Genomic DNA, 16,726 nt, shown 5'->3' with positions numbered 1-16,726 from the left:
TCACATTCCGCCACCCAAAATGGTGCTGCCCCGCGCTGATGTCAACGAAAGAAAAACATCCCTCGAGATAGTACCTATCAGTAAAATATCAAATTCTAGAGGGGCTGATCAGAAATATAAATTGAATTGTAATGGAAAGGAATTATGTACCGTGCAAATCATGTGATGCCGCGCGGCCTGCCGTAATCGGGATTCTCTTTTTTTTTCTTTTTCTTTTTTTTTTTTTCAGTCTTTATTGTTACGTCAACGTTTATACATAGCATTGCTATAGAAACAGGTAACATTGTCATAAATTAATGTAATAATGATACATACACATATACATTCATACATATGCACATCACAATTCACATATACATATAAACTTAATAAAAATACATATAAGAGGTCAAGACAGCGTAACAAATTTAATGTAATCTATGTTAAAACACAATTTTAAAATTCAGGATCCATCAAATACTCATCAACACTATAATAGTTTTTTTCCAACAAAAAATCTGTTAGTTTGCTTTTAAATGTTTTTGAATTGATTAAATGTTTATATTTTTGAGGTAACTTATTGTATAGTTTTTTTGCCGTGTATATTGGAGTTTTTTCTACCAGACGCAGTCGATGTATGGGATATTGAAAATTAGCTTTAAATCTTGTATTGTAATTATGATCAAAGTTATCACTTGATAAGCTTTCAAAATTTGATTGTACTGTTAGTAGGGTTTTCAGAATGTATAAATTTGGAAGTGATAAGATTTTTAATTCTTTAAACAGAGGTTTGCAAGAAGTTCAAATGATGAAAAGGTCATTAATCTCATAATTTTTTTTTGGATCTTAAAAACTTTATCAAAGTCAGAAGATGATCCCCAAAATTCAATACCATATTGAATTATTGAAAAAAAGAAAGAGTAGTAAATTATTATTCTAGTTTCCAAATTAATTGAATTTCGTAACACTAGCATTTGATAACATGCCGAGTTTAATCTTCTAATAATATTTTCAATACATTTTTTCCAAGAAAAGTTTATATCCAGATCTATACCTAAAAATTTTGCACTATCACATAATTTTATTTGTTGGCCGTGGAAAATCACATCCTTATTATAGCCCTCCTTTAATTGTGCTGTTCGAAAATTTAATAGTTGAGTTTTCTCTTGATTTAATTTCAATCCGTTAACCTTAAACCAGTATGCCAATTCATAAAAAGCTTGATTTAATTTATTTTTCAATTGAAAGTGAGAGTTTGCTTTAACAACTGCGGTTGTGTCATCTGCATATAATATAATTTTTGGTGAAACATTTTTAGGTAAATCATTAACATCGCCGATGTACATGGCCTGATTCGGGACTCCTCTCACACAAATTTAATTCTTGCGACATTGCCAATGAGGCATGATAAACCCAAATTGGATCTGAAGATTTCAGTTATAAATTCAAAACTTGAAAAAGAGGCTAAGACTGATAAGTTCCAAATTCTACCACTTCATATCTTGCCACGGCATTATTACACTACTCATGGTATGCACTATAATAAGAAAGGAAAAGTGAAAATTGCAGAGATGATTGTGAAAATGCTTTCAAAAAATATAGAAAAACCTACCAATCAGACTTCGGGTTTGTCTCCTGTGATTGAGGAGCAGGGAATCCATGTAATTGAACAGGACATGGGCCTTATAATTGATAATTTTTTGTATGACTCATCTGTGGGTTTCGCCCATTCTATATCTGGTGACCTTGGCCATGATAGAAATATGACAGCTGGTGTAGCTGTTGTATTCAGGAAGAAAATTGGTAGGCCACAGCTTTCAGACCTCAAATCAGACAAACTTACGTTTCAAAAGGTAAGCCATGGAGGAGCCTGCATATACAGCCTAATTACCAAAGCGACGTATAATGCAAAACCCATAATTCAGGACTACAATGATGCTTTCGCCCAACTGACTCAGGACTTCAAGGCCAAAGGGCTTAAAAAATTGATCTGCTCCCCAATGGGCTGTGTGAGAGATATGATTCCGCCTGAACAATTCGCCAAGAACATAGTGGCATTCCATCAAGAAACTGGTGCTTCAGTAAGTATTGTGTGCTGTGACCAGGTATCACAAAGAGAATTAAGGCGTGGACTTTCACATCAGGAGTTTATGTTGAAGCTGAAAGAGTCGATTGAAGATGGCATCTGTAACCTTTCATCTGCTGGTGGACAGGATATAGAGTGTCAAGACGTATCAGTTCCTGTGGACAGTCCCCCTACTTCGACCCAGACTCCAGTAGATGAGGAAGAGGATGGTGCGATAGACTTAAAAAACGAACCTCCAAACAAAAATATAAAGAACACTTAGATTTAGATAACTTCTGTTTAGTTTGTAACAAATTTCACTGCTATCATGCAAATAAGGTAAATCAAAATTTAAAATTTAAGAATGTTTGGCCTATTTGTAAGGAAGCCAAAATTGATCAGAAATATAATTGGCTATTACATTTAAATATCCAAGGAGGAGTACTTGATAAAAAAATTGATTTAGAAATAATTCTACAAAATTCAAATATTCAAATTATTTGTTTAAATGAACATTGGTTGAGTAGGGATAGTGTTACCATTTTAAATAGTTTTTCTAATTATAATCTGGCACATTTTTATTGTAGAGATAGAGATTATCATGGAGGCTCATGTATTCTTTTGAAAAATAATTTTGAATTTAAAACCAGAGAAGATCTGTGCATTTATAATATGGATTCAGTTTTTGAAGCTTCATGCATAGAAATAATTAATTTAAAAAGGCCTATAATTATCATTTCTATTTATAGAGTGCCAGAAGATTCAAATTTCAAATTATTTTTAAATAAGCTTGAGGCTTTGTTAAAACTTTTAGGTAAAGAAAACCATGTAAACAATGTTTATATTGCATCAGACTTTAATGTAGATATAATGGAAACAACAAATAAACCACAGCAGAAATTTGAATTCCTTTCTCTGATTGAATCATACGGTTTTAAAACACATTTTGCATCACCAACTAGGATTACTTTTAATACAAATTCATGCATTGATAATATTTTAACTTTTAAATTTAAGTCATCCTTTGAATCTCAGACAATGAATTTGGAATTGGGTTTGTCGGATCACAGGGCAGTCTTTTTAGATATTTCTAAAGATCTTATTTCTGATAATGACAATACTAAACTTAGAGTAAAAAGACGGATTTTTTCTAAAAAAGCTCTTTATAGATTTAGCAGTAGATTAAAAGACACTAAGTGGAATGTTTCAAACAATTTTACTTTTGTTGACAACTGTTCTAATTTCTTTAATTGCTTTCAAAATATATTTGAAGAATCATTTCCATTAAAATTCTCTGCTAACAAAACCAAACAATCCAAAAATAAAAAATGGATAGCAAAAGGAATTCAAATTTCAAGCATTAAAAAGAGGGAGCTTAGTAAACTAGCCAAACAGTCAAACAATCCAAATTTCATAAATTATGTAAAAAATTATAAAAAAATTTTCAAAAATGTCTGTAATAAATCAAAGCAAATGTATAATTCTAATTTCATAAAAGATTCTGAAAATAAAAATAAAGCTGCTTGGCATGTAGTTAAATCTGAGCTTGGATGCAAAAAATCTGTTCTCGAGAAAGATAAGATAACAGAGACAACAATACCGATTACAATACCTGGAAATGCTTGTAAGTTTTTAATTTTGTAATTAAAGAGTTGTTTTTTCGTTCTATCATGTTTGTTTCTATAAATTTATATTTTTGTGTTCTTCATACTGGTGTGGTCGGTATAATCCCAAAGTACCAATAATCCTAAGTTTTCTCCTGCGGTCTGTTTTTTTACTGAGGGAAAGGAAAATGCAAGCAACTTCTAGCGATTCTGACTAGAAAAAGTGTTTTTTCTAGATTCAGTTTTTCCCAGATTCAGTTTTTCCCATATAACTTTTACAGTGTTGTAAATAGAAAAAATTTTATTGAAGGTTTTTTGTTTAGAATTAAATTGTGAATAAAGGTTGCATTTAACATAATCTCCTAGGAATGACATTTTTAAAGTTACAGAACGTAAAAATGAAAAGTTTGGTGGAGAAAAAAACGTTTTTTTGAACATTTGTGTGGATATCATAAAAAAGGTTAAGGTATGTAAAAAATAACTATACTATGTTATTCTGTAGTTTATTACGAAAAAATTTATATATAACAAACATTGCTCATATTAGAATTTGCATTTTATTTTTAAATTATAAGATAGTCCTGCTTGACTCTGAAAAATAGCCCGCCATTCCAGCAACATATTACCGCCACTTAGAGGGTTAAAGGATCTGATGGCAGTGAGTGGAGCCAATTGTTGGCTGATGTGTCTTGCCCTCAACATGTTGAACAACATCAACAATCTATTACAGAACATTCCAGTCAATACCATGAGTTCAGCAACCTGTCCGTACTTAATGCAATCTTGGTCTAGGTTATGATGTGAAATTGTGGTGTTTGAAGGATCTGATGGCAGTGAGTGGGGCCAAGTGTCGGCTTATGTTCCCTGCCCTCAGCATGTTAGACATCAGCAACAATCAATTACGGGACATCCCAGTCAGCATTCATGAGTTCAACAACCTGTCTGTACTTAATGTCAGCGGCAACGCAGGTGAGTGTCGTACAGTAGCTACAAAACAACAATAGTTTGGTTGTAAATGAATCAATACTATCAAGACATGTAATAATACAAGATCCATCTCTGCATTCTCCCTCTCTATGTCATATCACCCATTCTATTTGATCCTGAAGCCATGGACTTCCCTACAATCTAGTTAATTGTGCAGACTTGTGTTATTAGATACCTAGCATAAATGAATTACAATGGATTTAAATTATTGTGCAAATATCCATGTAATGTGTAAAGTAAATCTTGGTTGTCAATACATGTTGTACATTGATTTTGAATTTATTTGAGTCAGATGAGTTCTAGTTCCTGGGAAAGGTTATTAACATGTTCACTATCGAACAGCATATAAAATATACTGTATGTGTCAAGTAAAGTGAAACCAATAACCACACTTGTGGTGATGTCACACCTTCTAATGTTTGTATCATGTATGCGGCGGAGCGATATAAAATAAGTTGTCAGATGTAAAAATTGTCCTGCGCTTTGCTTTGTAAACCCTGCTGGTGAGGGTGGAGCAGACAGCGCGTAAGCTGTGGCAGTGAGTCATCCTGTCGAGGCCAGGAAATCATTCAACAGTAAATCGGCTCTTCATTTTGGGCTAATTCTAAAATGTACATTTAGGGAAATAATGCTTAGGGTAATACGCTGTGTTAAAGGGCGATAGAACACCTCTCGGCCTGACTACAAGTGTCGTACACAGGCGGAGACTTCGCATTCGTGTCACTGAATAAACTACTGAGTTATTGTCCAAGGAAAAATATTCTACAGAAACGGAGAGTTCTGTTGACAGAAGATAGGTTGGTGGTTAATAAGCTATGTTAAAGATCTTTGGTTTTATAGTAATTTTAATAGTAATTGGTTTAATTGTTCTTTATAGTAAAGGGTAATTGTTAAGAATTCTAACATAGCCCCAGTCGAAACACACAGAATGATCATTTTTGTATAAATCAGATATATACAAGGTATATAATTTTTGTAATAAAAACGAACAGCACAGAAAAATCTTTAGCCGCTATTGACATCAGAATATTGTAAAAGAGTGTTAAACTAAGGAATATCTAAACAACATTTTCTTGTTAATGTATTATTTTGTTTAAATTTGACAGTAAAGTTATTCTTATTAAGGTATATATTTTTACTATAGACAGTCCCAATTACTTTAACTCTCCCAGTTTACTTATTATATCTATCTGGTCCTGTACAATTTAATAGAGTAAATTTTACTGCTAATTATGGTTACAAATTATCTCCAAATTTCAACTGGTAAATTCTGGAAGTTTTATTAAAATCTACACAGATTTGATTAACATTTTGCACACAAGGTAGCACAATGCAGTGAAAACTTAAGAACTGTTTTGATGCTTATGTAAGAATTGTGTTCTTTTAGTTTAGTGGCTCACTTAGTGGTTTTTACTCAGTAGTTAAGTGATTAGCTTACTGAACTGATAACTGAGGGTTTGTTTACAATACTGTCATTGTAAACATTGGTATACATTTTTTTTCTAATAAATCCTAACTAGCTAAAACTGTTGAGGGGAAAGAAATGAGCCAACAAAGTTGATTTTGAATGCGACAGGTGGCATCTCAATGGCGTGTGTTGTCCAGATATCAGTGAACTACCACCACAGATGGGACTGCTGTCGCGGTTGTGGAACCTGAACACTAGGGGATGCAGTTTGCAGGAGCCGCTCAAGTCCATGATAGATTCAAAGAAGTACAAGACGATGGATGTGGTTGGCTACCTCAAGTCGGTACTGGAGGATGCCAAGCCGTATGCTCGGATGAAGCTAATGATCGTGGGAGTGCAGGGTATTGGCAAGACTTCTCTCCTGGACCAGCTCAGACAGGAGGGCACTGGTTCCTACAAAAAGAAACCTGTTGAGGTAATGTAGAAATTACGGTTATTTGAACAACAGCAAGAGTATTAGAGCAACCAAATAGGTTCAGAGCTTTAATTCAGGAGGGGCGTTTCGGAAAAGCCATTATGGTATTTCTTATGTTCCCTCTTTATGCTTAATAAATTAAAATTCATTCATGCCCAACAAATGTTAACATTTATGATTTAAAGTTTTAAAGATTCTGTTTGAATTACTAAATTTACTCTGTTAGTTTCTAAATTGATCAATTACCAGTGAGTCACATGATACACCAACTTATCTAATTATATATTTTAACATTAATGAAAGATAGAGGAATGGAAACTTCGCTATTAGCGAAGATCAACTGTTTTCACCACGTACCCTTGATTAACCCATTGCGGATCAACGACGTGAGGGTGACGCAGAGCGAGGCGTGGACCAAAAGCACAATGACATGACCATCACGCGGATGACGTGGTACGGATGACTCATTTGTTTTGAACGCTTATCGCTGTTATAAGCCTCGGAGATATTTATAGTCAGTTTTCCTGGACTGGCTTCCTATCTTATCTCTGATACTCGTCCACAAATACTCCCCTCGTTATCGGTCAATAACGTTATTATTTGCGACAAATTGTTTGTCTGAGGCATACAGTCGTGGCGTTCTATTTTCCTTTGCCTCGTGTGCGTGTACGTAAATAAAATGGGTGACAATTTACAATCATCTGAATTAGATGACTATTATTAGAAAGTGGAAGTGATGAAAGTGATATCGATAGTGTTATTGAGGATGGAGACGGTTCTATCACGCGTATTTGTCCACGTTTTCATAATTACGCGGATACTAATGTTGACAGTGACGAGCGGGCTAGTGACCATGATTCAGATGTTCAGACTATTTCAGACATTGTTCCTGGGACACCACCGGATGTGGAAACTCTATTTCAACATCATTTCAATATCAATAAAAACGCTCAAAGTAGTGCTTCCGAGGATATTTATGAATATACTTCTAGTATAATATACTTGTCTAATATGATCTGTATAATGTTTATATAACATAAATAACAACATAAACAAACAAAACATGTATAATTAGCGAGCGCGCTAAGCAGGCAGGTAGGCGTGCAAACACTGCGGGTGCTGCGTTGCAATACGAATTAATTCGTACTCTAAGGCCCGCGCTCGCGCCGTTTTCACGATCCGCAATGGGTTAATCCTTTTAGCCCCAACATCTGATATTTTGGACAGAGGTGGTCTAGTTAAATTACCCAACAATCCGGTATATAAGACATTTTGAGAATTTAATGTAGCTGGCTTATAATATGTCCAAATGCCATCAGATTTGGTTTAGCGATCGGTGAAGAAACGGTGTCAAAAACAATGACCCTTCTAACTGATATTTTATTTCGTCGTCGCTGAGTGCAGTTTATTCTTCGTCAATGTCAGCCGTCAGACAACATCAGCTGGATTTGATGTATGCTCTGTTATAACCTCGATCAGTTTGTGTGATTGAAAGCAATTGTTTATCGTGTGATTTATTGTGTTATTGGTAAAATATGACTAAGCGTCTGAGAAAAGTCACTAGTGAGTGAAAACACTTTGATGAACATTTTTAAGGAAAGTGTCCATGGTGTGTTTTCAGCAACTCAAATGTTGGTCAAGCAAAATAGCAAAAAGGTTCTTTATTCAAAATGTAAATATTGTAAATTTTGTACTATATATTTTACATTTTTGAAAAATGAAACAAGTTTTGGTATTATTTTATTTCACAACTGTTATAAATAAAAATAGCACGAAAAAGTAAACGTATCTGTACACTGTTACTGATATGTATTTGTGAAAATCTGTGAAGAAGTGCTTATGCATCAATACAATGAATTGGATATATCTTCTACATTTGTCAAGCTAAGTTCTTCAAAGTTTGTATGTATATAATAAGAAATATGAGCACAACAAAATTGTTGAATTTTTCAGGGGGTAAAATTTTCTTTTCCTACCCTTCATATATGTCCAAACTACAAAAAGAAATTTGTTTGTTGTATATATATATATATATATATATATATATATATATATATATATCTATATATATATATATATATATATATATATACAACATCTATATATATATATATATATAGATTTTTTCAATGAACTTCTGTAAAAGTAGTTATTGTTTTAACTATTACATTCAAAAGTAAAGTTATTTGTGAACAATTAAAAAAATTCAAAAACTATCTTCAAAAATAAAAAATTTGATGTAGTTTTCCTCAATTCTGCACTACGGTCCATTATCACCCTGAGCTTTTTGGAAAGTCCATGGAAAAATATATGGAGCTAAAATGGTTAACTCCCCAGATTATCCACCGGGTCATACATTTTAGCCCAAACCACATAATTTTGAAGTCGGATATATGTTTAGATTCATGAAATCTTTCTTTCAAGGTTAAATGACATAATCTCCAATATATCTAGCCTATATAATTCTTGAAGTGGTGTAATGTTGAGTCCAAGTAGCTGAGTTTTAGAGCCACAGAGCCACGCCTCTAGTCATATGATATACATAGTCAGTTGTTTCTGAATCATACAAGCTATGGTTTTTTGGTATCAAAAACAGGTTTACTAACTAAAATGTTTGTGCTTTACTTTGAGAAATAAATTGTAATCAATTTTATGAGATTGAAAAATTTAAACATCACATCCAAAAGACAGTATAAACCATTAAATTATAGCTTATGGTAATGTCTTTACCAATGGACTTCTTCTAATTGTGTCATTACAATGAACTAAAGTGTTGCAGATATTCGGAAATGCATAAAAGTCATGACTGTCGGGAAACAAAGAGATCATATTGTCCAAAAATCAATCCATGCAATGCTAACCTCTAAAATTATTTATTTATATCATACTATAAGAAAACAATAAAGATCCAGCTAATTGCCTGAATTTTATTGTTTTAAAATTAGCCTTAGGTAATGAGGTACAATATTGGAGTAAAAGTAGTGTATTGGCTTAAAAAACTTTTGAAATTTCACTCTCACCTGATATTTATTGGAATTCCAGTGCTTGTAAAGCAACTGTTGTTACTAAGTTATGTTTGTAAAATTGGAATAAATATTACAATTTACTGACTTGTTGCCATAGCACTGGGCAAAGCGGATGGGTAACAAGAACATCAATGTGAAGACTAGCAGAGGCACTAACATGTCAACGGTGGGTGTGGATATCAGTGACTGGGTGTATGAGAAGAAAGTCAGAGGCCATTCTAACCATGGACCTGTAGTATTCAGGTAAATGAGTAGTCATATATCAAGATTTTGTTTCCATCAAGATCAAAGCTGTGTGTACTGGACTGCATGTGCACATTGAGAACTGGTTTCTATCTATTGGTCAGCTAGACACCCCCATTTTAGAGGCATTTCTTTGTATGTGTAATTGTTTGTGGCTATCTAAAATGCCTCTGACAATTGCTTGCCAACTGATTGTGATTACTCTTTAGATTATGAAGTGCGTGAAAGTGATTAAAATTCAAAGAATAGTTAGTAAGGTGTCTGGAAAAATCATTATGAGTAGAATATAAGGCAAATGGTTTTGGACATTCTCCTCCTTTTTCTTTAAGGGAAAATTTTAGAATGAGAGTTTTAATATAATTGGAAATGCAAGATCAACTTTACCAGATTAAAAGGATAACCCTCTTTGTCTTAACATACTAACATTAAAAAGAAGTTTTTTCTGTTGCTGACAAAGTACCAGTGGACATGAAATATTTCTTTTGTGTGTTCTTTTTCATGTCTCTATAGCAAGAAGAAGATTATAGTTTCAGTCTGGTAAAACACCTGCTCTTCCTGTCCTAGCAAAACTGTCATAATAAACACAAGCTTTCTGCCTTCTTAAAAACTAAAACCTGTGTAAAAAATGTTTAAAGAAGTAGTCAGAAGTGCTATGAGATCTTTTACAAGTGTTATCCAAAATTGTTGTCTAACTTAAGCAATTCATATAAGAATAGTAGAAGTACTAACTTTGTTATTTATCGGCCAATTGTGAATCTTGCAGGACATGGGACTTTGGAGGCCAGAGAGAGTACTATGCCACACACCAGTACTTCCTCAGCAAACGCAGTCTGTATCTGGTGGTGTGGAGAATACCGGACGGACAACGAGGCATAGCTGAGATACTGCAGTGGCTAGTCAATATTCAGGTGGGTTTATACATCGATACATTGTTAGCTGTGTAATGGAAGGGTCAAACGTTGTTATTTGTACCATTGCATGTGACTTTGTATTAGTTTTAAATATAAATGTAAGTGACCTTGGTTGATTAAGATAAAATGTTACAATGAGAAACTTATACAGAACAAAAATTATCAAAAGATTGCAAATTATACTTATTAGAGAGCAGAACTTATAATGCAAAATATGTTGTTATACTATGATAAGGGCTATCCAGAAAGTAGATTACATTTTGATATAAACTAAAATCAAAGTACAAGAAAAATATTGTATTATATATATTTTAAAGTTACACTAAAATACTATTTTTCAACATAGTCACCATAAAAGTTGAAAAACTTATTATAGCGGTGAACTAGTTTTGAAATTCCAGCATTATAAAATTCTGCAGCCTGAGACTTCATCCAGGTAGTCACACCCTCCCGCAGTTCCATGTCACCATGAAAGTGCCCCCACTCCATAGACTGTAATTTGGTTTCACAATGTACGTGTATTACTCCTGTAATAATTTGAAGTAATAGATTTTTATGTGTTTCTGTTTAGATTTTCTATTGTGTCACAAGTTTTAAATTGCTATTGTAAAACAACAAGGACCAACTGTAATAGCATAGCTGGATAGCCACTGAATGGAGAAACGCCCTGACATCAAAATGGTCACGATAGTCCCATTCCTAGTGGGTACAGAGCGAAATGTAATGTACTTTCTGAAGAGCCTTGTATAACTATTGTTCAATAATCAAGCAACATCTCATTCCACACAGAGCTAGTTATTGAGTATGAACAAAAGAAAAAATGTGGTGTTGTTACTAATTATCTAAGTGGTATGCATGTTAAAGTTGGGGTTATCATATTATGATCCTCTTTTCAACATAAATAATCCTACAGATAATCTTTCCTCAACAACAACGTGGTCCCTGTTTTACATTACACAATCTCTTAGTTACTAAAATGAAACAAGAAGTTGCACGGTCTACTGCAAGGTGATAATGGTAAAACATGCTTATATATTTTATATTGTCAATTAAATGCACTAAATGGCTTATTATACATTGCCTCTAACGTATTAATAACTATAATTTTGTGCATTTGAAAAGCTAAAAGGTGATAATAATATACAAAAGATATATGAAAGAATATTATGATTAAATATTATTGGGTCTATTATACTAACATGATCAAATCATACATTTTGTTAATGGCCTAATTTGCAGCCCTCATATTGACATAAACATTAATTATTGCATGTCATTTTGAAAGCGTTTTATAGCCTTTTCTACCAATGCCTCTTATGTTTCTGATAAATCGTATTATTGCTTTTTATTAATACAAGCTATTGCAAATGTGATGCTGGTTTTGATTTTGTCCATTTGATCAGTGAAAATTTGAGAACTTTGAGTAGGTGGTATTAGTAATTTTATGATATTTTTTGGACCACATGTTTTCTTTTCAAAGTATATATTTGTTAACTATATAATTTAAGACTTAAGTTAATAATATTTTTACCTATAATTGGCATGGATAATATTTGGAATTGGTTCAGGCCAGAGCACCTAATTCACCAGTGCTTATCATCGGCACCCACTATGACATGATGCAGCAGTATCCCTCCTCTCGGTCTGAAGATCTGCAACAATTCATCAGGGACAAGTGAGTAACGTAATGTGTGATTTATTAAGTTATGCTCATCACTTTCAAGAGTTCAATTATGAATTATCTGTGAACTGTGAAGGTAGGAGGATTTTTATAAGTAAAAACAGGAGGATTTGTAAGTAATAATGAGCACTTAAGAGTCGGTTGGGAAAATAGAAATATAAAAATTTGACTCTTTGGAAATTGTTCTAGTTTTAAATTTCCAGCAACTTATCCCTTTGCACACCATAGATGGTATATCCTAATTGTACATTTTGACCTAATCGCCAATTATATCGATCCAAAGTAATTAATGGCGTCTCTTGGTTAGCTTTGCAGTTCACAAAAAGCCTTTTAATTGCAGAGGCACACTCTATGTTTATCATGGTTGGCCGGTTTAGATTACCTACATACTGCAGCAGGACCCTCTGTCTCACTCTGGACACCTGCTTCTTTCTATGTTCAACAGAACGATGACCAAAAAAGTACCCATTGTCTGTTGGTGGGAGTGTTACTGCTTGATCTGTTGTCACAAATGCATCTACTGTGTATCTTGTTGTTCATGTGATAGTGTAGTATTCATGCATACATGTTTTAGTATGTATAGTATCTATAGTAAATAATAGTTGCATTGGGTTCAGATTATGCTATTGTATTTAACTATTGTAAACTACAAATGTTATTATATCATACTATTTAGTTCAAATCATAAGACAAAATAATAGACAAGACAAGATATTACAATAAAGAGATTGGGTGTTTATATAATTTGTTCAGTTTTATTACATTGTAACATTCATTTAATTTAGGCCAAACAAGTCAGATTCGTAAATGTTTAGAGTTATCTCAATAAATAGGCTAAGTTTGATTTAAATATCTTCTTTTATTTTTGGGAGCTTTTACATTTTAAGGCATAGTTATACAAAAAAATTTACTTTGTACTTACTATATACAAAATATTTTTTAGTTATCTTGGGTTCTAAGCAAAATTATACAACTCATTAGCAGTGTGTGAAGAAGAAAAATGAAAATGTATAGAAACTTGTCAGATCCAAAACTCTACAGTTCTGGAAAATATTTGCTATTTTTTATGCATCGGCAAGATATTTATTGTTAGTACAAATACTTTTCCAATACAAATTATTGAGTTATGAAGTGAATTATATTGTGTAGAATGAATATTTTTATAGTTCTTACAATTTAAGATCAACTGATTCAAAGAATTGAATATGGCCAATATCTTAGTGACCAGAGAAATGAGAAACTTGTAGTTTAGTATAACATTTTAATATGGATGTTGTGTATAGTGTAAATGTATAGTAAATGTGTGGTATGAGCCACCCATGACTCATATGTAATAATACTCTTTATTGTAATAATAATAAAACATAATTCTCTCCACTTCAATCCCCAATTAAATCTATAAAAAAACTGTTAAAAAATACGTTTTTTAAATAGAGTTGGTTTGGTGAAATCAGATAGGGTTCTCAACTAAAAGTGTACTTACCAATGAAAAGTGTGAGTCACCGGTGAATCAAGCAGCAGTAAATTTGTTCAGTACTATGGATAAAGAATAGTTTTATTAATGACATTGAACATTGTGGTCAATCTCTTGTTAGTTCTATTTTAGGTTTTATGAAAAATCGTTTCCTTATAAACATTATTTTTACTTTTTATTCTAGTAAAGAAGATAATTCATGTGTATTGAAAAAATAAATTAATAGCTAATATGTTTTGCAAAGATTCATCAACATAGTGGACGCAGAGAAATGTGGGCTGCCAAGAGTGCTTGATACTATAGAAATTAGCTGCAAGACCAGGCACAATGTCAAGCTGCTGTGTAACCTGATCTACGACACAGTCTTCAGCTTGAGACCTCCAGGTGTGTGGCAATTTTCTGACAACTTAAGCTCTTCAATTTGTTTTAATTTTAATAATGCAGTGGAGAATCTGGGTTTATCCCCAGAAGGTTATATGAAAATGCATACAAACCATTGATACTGGGCTAATATTATATTTACACCTGTATATTTTATAATAGTCTCACTTCATGTTTAAATAAAAGAGTAACTTCAATGAATATGACTGTTTTACTATTTTATCTGACTCCATCTATACTAAAATTTTACAAAATCCGTAACATTTGTTCTTTTTCTTCTTACTAATATGAAAACAGATCATTAGTTTCAACAAAATATCTTGATTATAACATTTCTTTAAAACACTGAACAATAAGAAATATTAATATTGCTCATTTTTAACATAATGATTAAAGTTATATTTTTGTAGATTGCCTTTTGATTTTATTGCCTTAAGTTTAGAGTTATTTTTGTGAATTTTAATTTCAAATCAATAAGGAAAATTGAAAGTTTAATGTATATTTATGGTGTTACTCAACAAAACTTTTATGAAAAACAGAAATTATAAATTTAGGGCAATGCACTAATACTTATTCCCTATTACTAAAAATAGATTTTACCTTCCATCAAAAGCCGTTCCTAATAAAACTTATAAACCTCTCTGCATGGGTCATCCTCAGGGATTTATGACATGTTAAAATATGATATGCTAGTCATTGGTATCATGGAAATCACATCCGTTCTACTTGAATATAATAGTTCTATAGTATTAATAGTACATAATACTTATTTCTTGTGCATATTGTGTGTTGCAGGTAGCAAAGAGTTACTGCTGGAGCAAAGAGTGCCAGCCAGCTACTTGGCATTGGAAGATGTTGTGGGACACATAGCAGCAGAACGGCGCCAAGCTGGCGTGGACCCAGTACTGACAGCCGACCAGTACCGAGCTGTTGTCTGGTCCGAGATGCAGTACCGGTACCAGCGCACATTCCGTGACACTGCTGAGCTGCACCAAGCTACACTTTTTCTACATGACAATGGTAATGATTTGTCTGGACCTTTAGATCTGATCATAGAAAGTAACAAATCACTCAGTGCATGCTCACTCATTCTACAATATTCATGTACAACTCGACATTTAGTGTGTTCTAAAATAAATGCGTTTATTAATATAAGTATTTCTGCTATTCGCGTTAAAAATATAGGTGTACAAATACAAGTAATTAATTTTTGTCATGGAATATTTTGGTAACCATTAGTCAGTCTACTTTTCCAAAAATCTGTGACTTAGAAAAGATGATTACTGTTTGACAGGAAAAACTGGTAGGTACCAACAGATGTGAGACAGCATTACAAGTCATACTCTTATAAGACTTGCCGAAGTTAAAAAGTATATGTGTGAATTTATGCCATGAACTTCACTTTTTAAAACTGAAAGAGAGGGTATTTTCTAATTTATAGTAAACAGTAAATACTTAATAATGAAGTAAGTTTTTCTGGGAATTTATAGCTAGAGCCATGAAGTTAGGCAAAGTAACAAGGTTTTTTAGTGAAATAAAAAAAAAGTAACGTGATGTTTTCGAGGTCTGAAATTTTACATATTCCTCAGCTGGATAACTAATCTAACAAATAGACTACAATCTAGATTAACGTGAATCCAGTATGCTACAGTATGCTATAGCACTTTGATCAGAAATCGCCAGACACTGTTTTTGTTTGTTTACTTCTAAAACCTACTAGATTTACTTAATAAACATAAAACTAATCAACTATAAACTGAACTAAAGACCAAAGCACAATACACCAACCCTGCTTGTACCAATCAATTACTACTTGCAGGTTATCATAAAACACTGAAACATGTTTTTAGAAATTGTATTTGCACTCTTCTTCAGGTTACAAAACTTAAACATTAATGATAAGTTTGTATAAAAAATAAATCAATATGGTTCTGAATATACCAAGTAAAAAATAATGATTGATGCGGTGGTATTTTTGTGTGTTTTTTTTTAACTGTTGCTTCAGGTATGACACACAACTTTCCTGTTGTTCAGTTTAATTCGGTTTGTTCATCCAAATTTGTGTTCAGCATGTGATTTCTTATGAATGTTTAAACCTTGTATGTAGGGTGTATTTGACATGGATTGATTGAAAAGTTTATGCAATTACTGTTAAAAAGAGTATACATAAATTATTTTATATTACAACTTATTATCTTCATTATTAGTTATAATTATGTGAACATGTTTTTCTAGGTGTTCTCCTCCATTATGACGATGCAACATTAAAGGATCTGTACTTCCTGGACCCTCAATGGCTGTGTGACATGTTAGCACATGTAGTCACCATCAGGGAGATCAACCCTTTCGCAAGAACCGGTGGGTACAGAGTGCCAAATACAGGAAGTGTTGTACCACACTGTTGTCACATATTATAAAACAATCAACAAGTCAAAAACTTTATGTAGGATAGAGTGAACTGAACTATTACATATAGATGATACTTCTCGCAT

The 16,726-nt window shown here is 32.8% G+C and overlaps 1 protein-coding gene across 1 annotated transcript in view; it reads left to right on the top strand.

Annotated features, from left to right (window-relative positions):
* Positions 1–16,726, top strand: part of LOC124359370 (leucine-rich repeat serine/threonine-protein kinase 1) — a 182,130-nt gene that overhangs the window by 115,117 nt on the left and 50,287 nt on the right. The window contains exons 20-27 of the mRNA XM_046812061.1: positions 4,470–4,617; positions 6,241–6,518; positions 9,642–9,787; positions 10,551–10,695; positions 12,267–12,373; positions 14,098–14,237; positions 15,030–15,254; positions 16,470–16,592. Coding sequence (XP_046668017.1) covers positions 4,470–4,617; positions 6,241–6,518; positions 9,642–9,787; positions 10,551–10,695; positions 12,267–12,373; positions 14,098–14,237; positions 15,030–15,254; positions 16,470–16,592 — 1,312 coding nt within the window. The remainder of the gene's footprint in view (positions 1–4,469; positions 4,618–6,240; positions 6,519–9,641; positions 9,788–10,550; positions 10,696–12,266; positions 12,374–14,097; positions 14,238–15,029; positions 15,255–16,469; positions 16,593–16,726) is intronic.

Source organism: Homalodisca vitripennis, chromosome 4 (genome assembly GCF_021130785.1).
Source record: "Homalodisca vitripennis isolate AUS2020 chromosome 4, UT_GWSS_2.1, whole genome shotgun sequence".
NCBI classification, from domain to species: domain Eukaryota; kingdom Metazoa; phylum Arthropoda; class Insecta; order Hemiptera; family Cicadellidae; genus Homalodisca; species Homalodisca vitripennis.
Note: the sequence above shows the minus strand (reverse complement) of the source record. Positions and strands in the feature narration are given on the sequence as shown.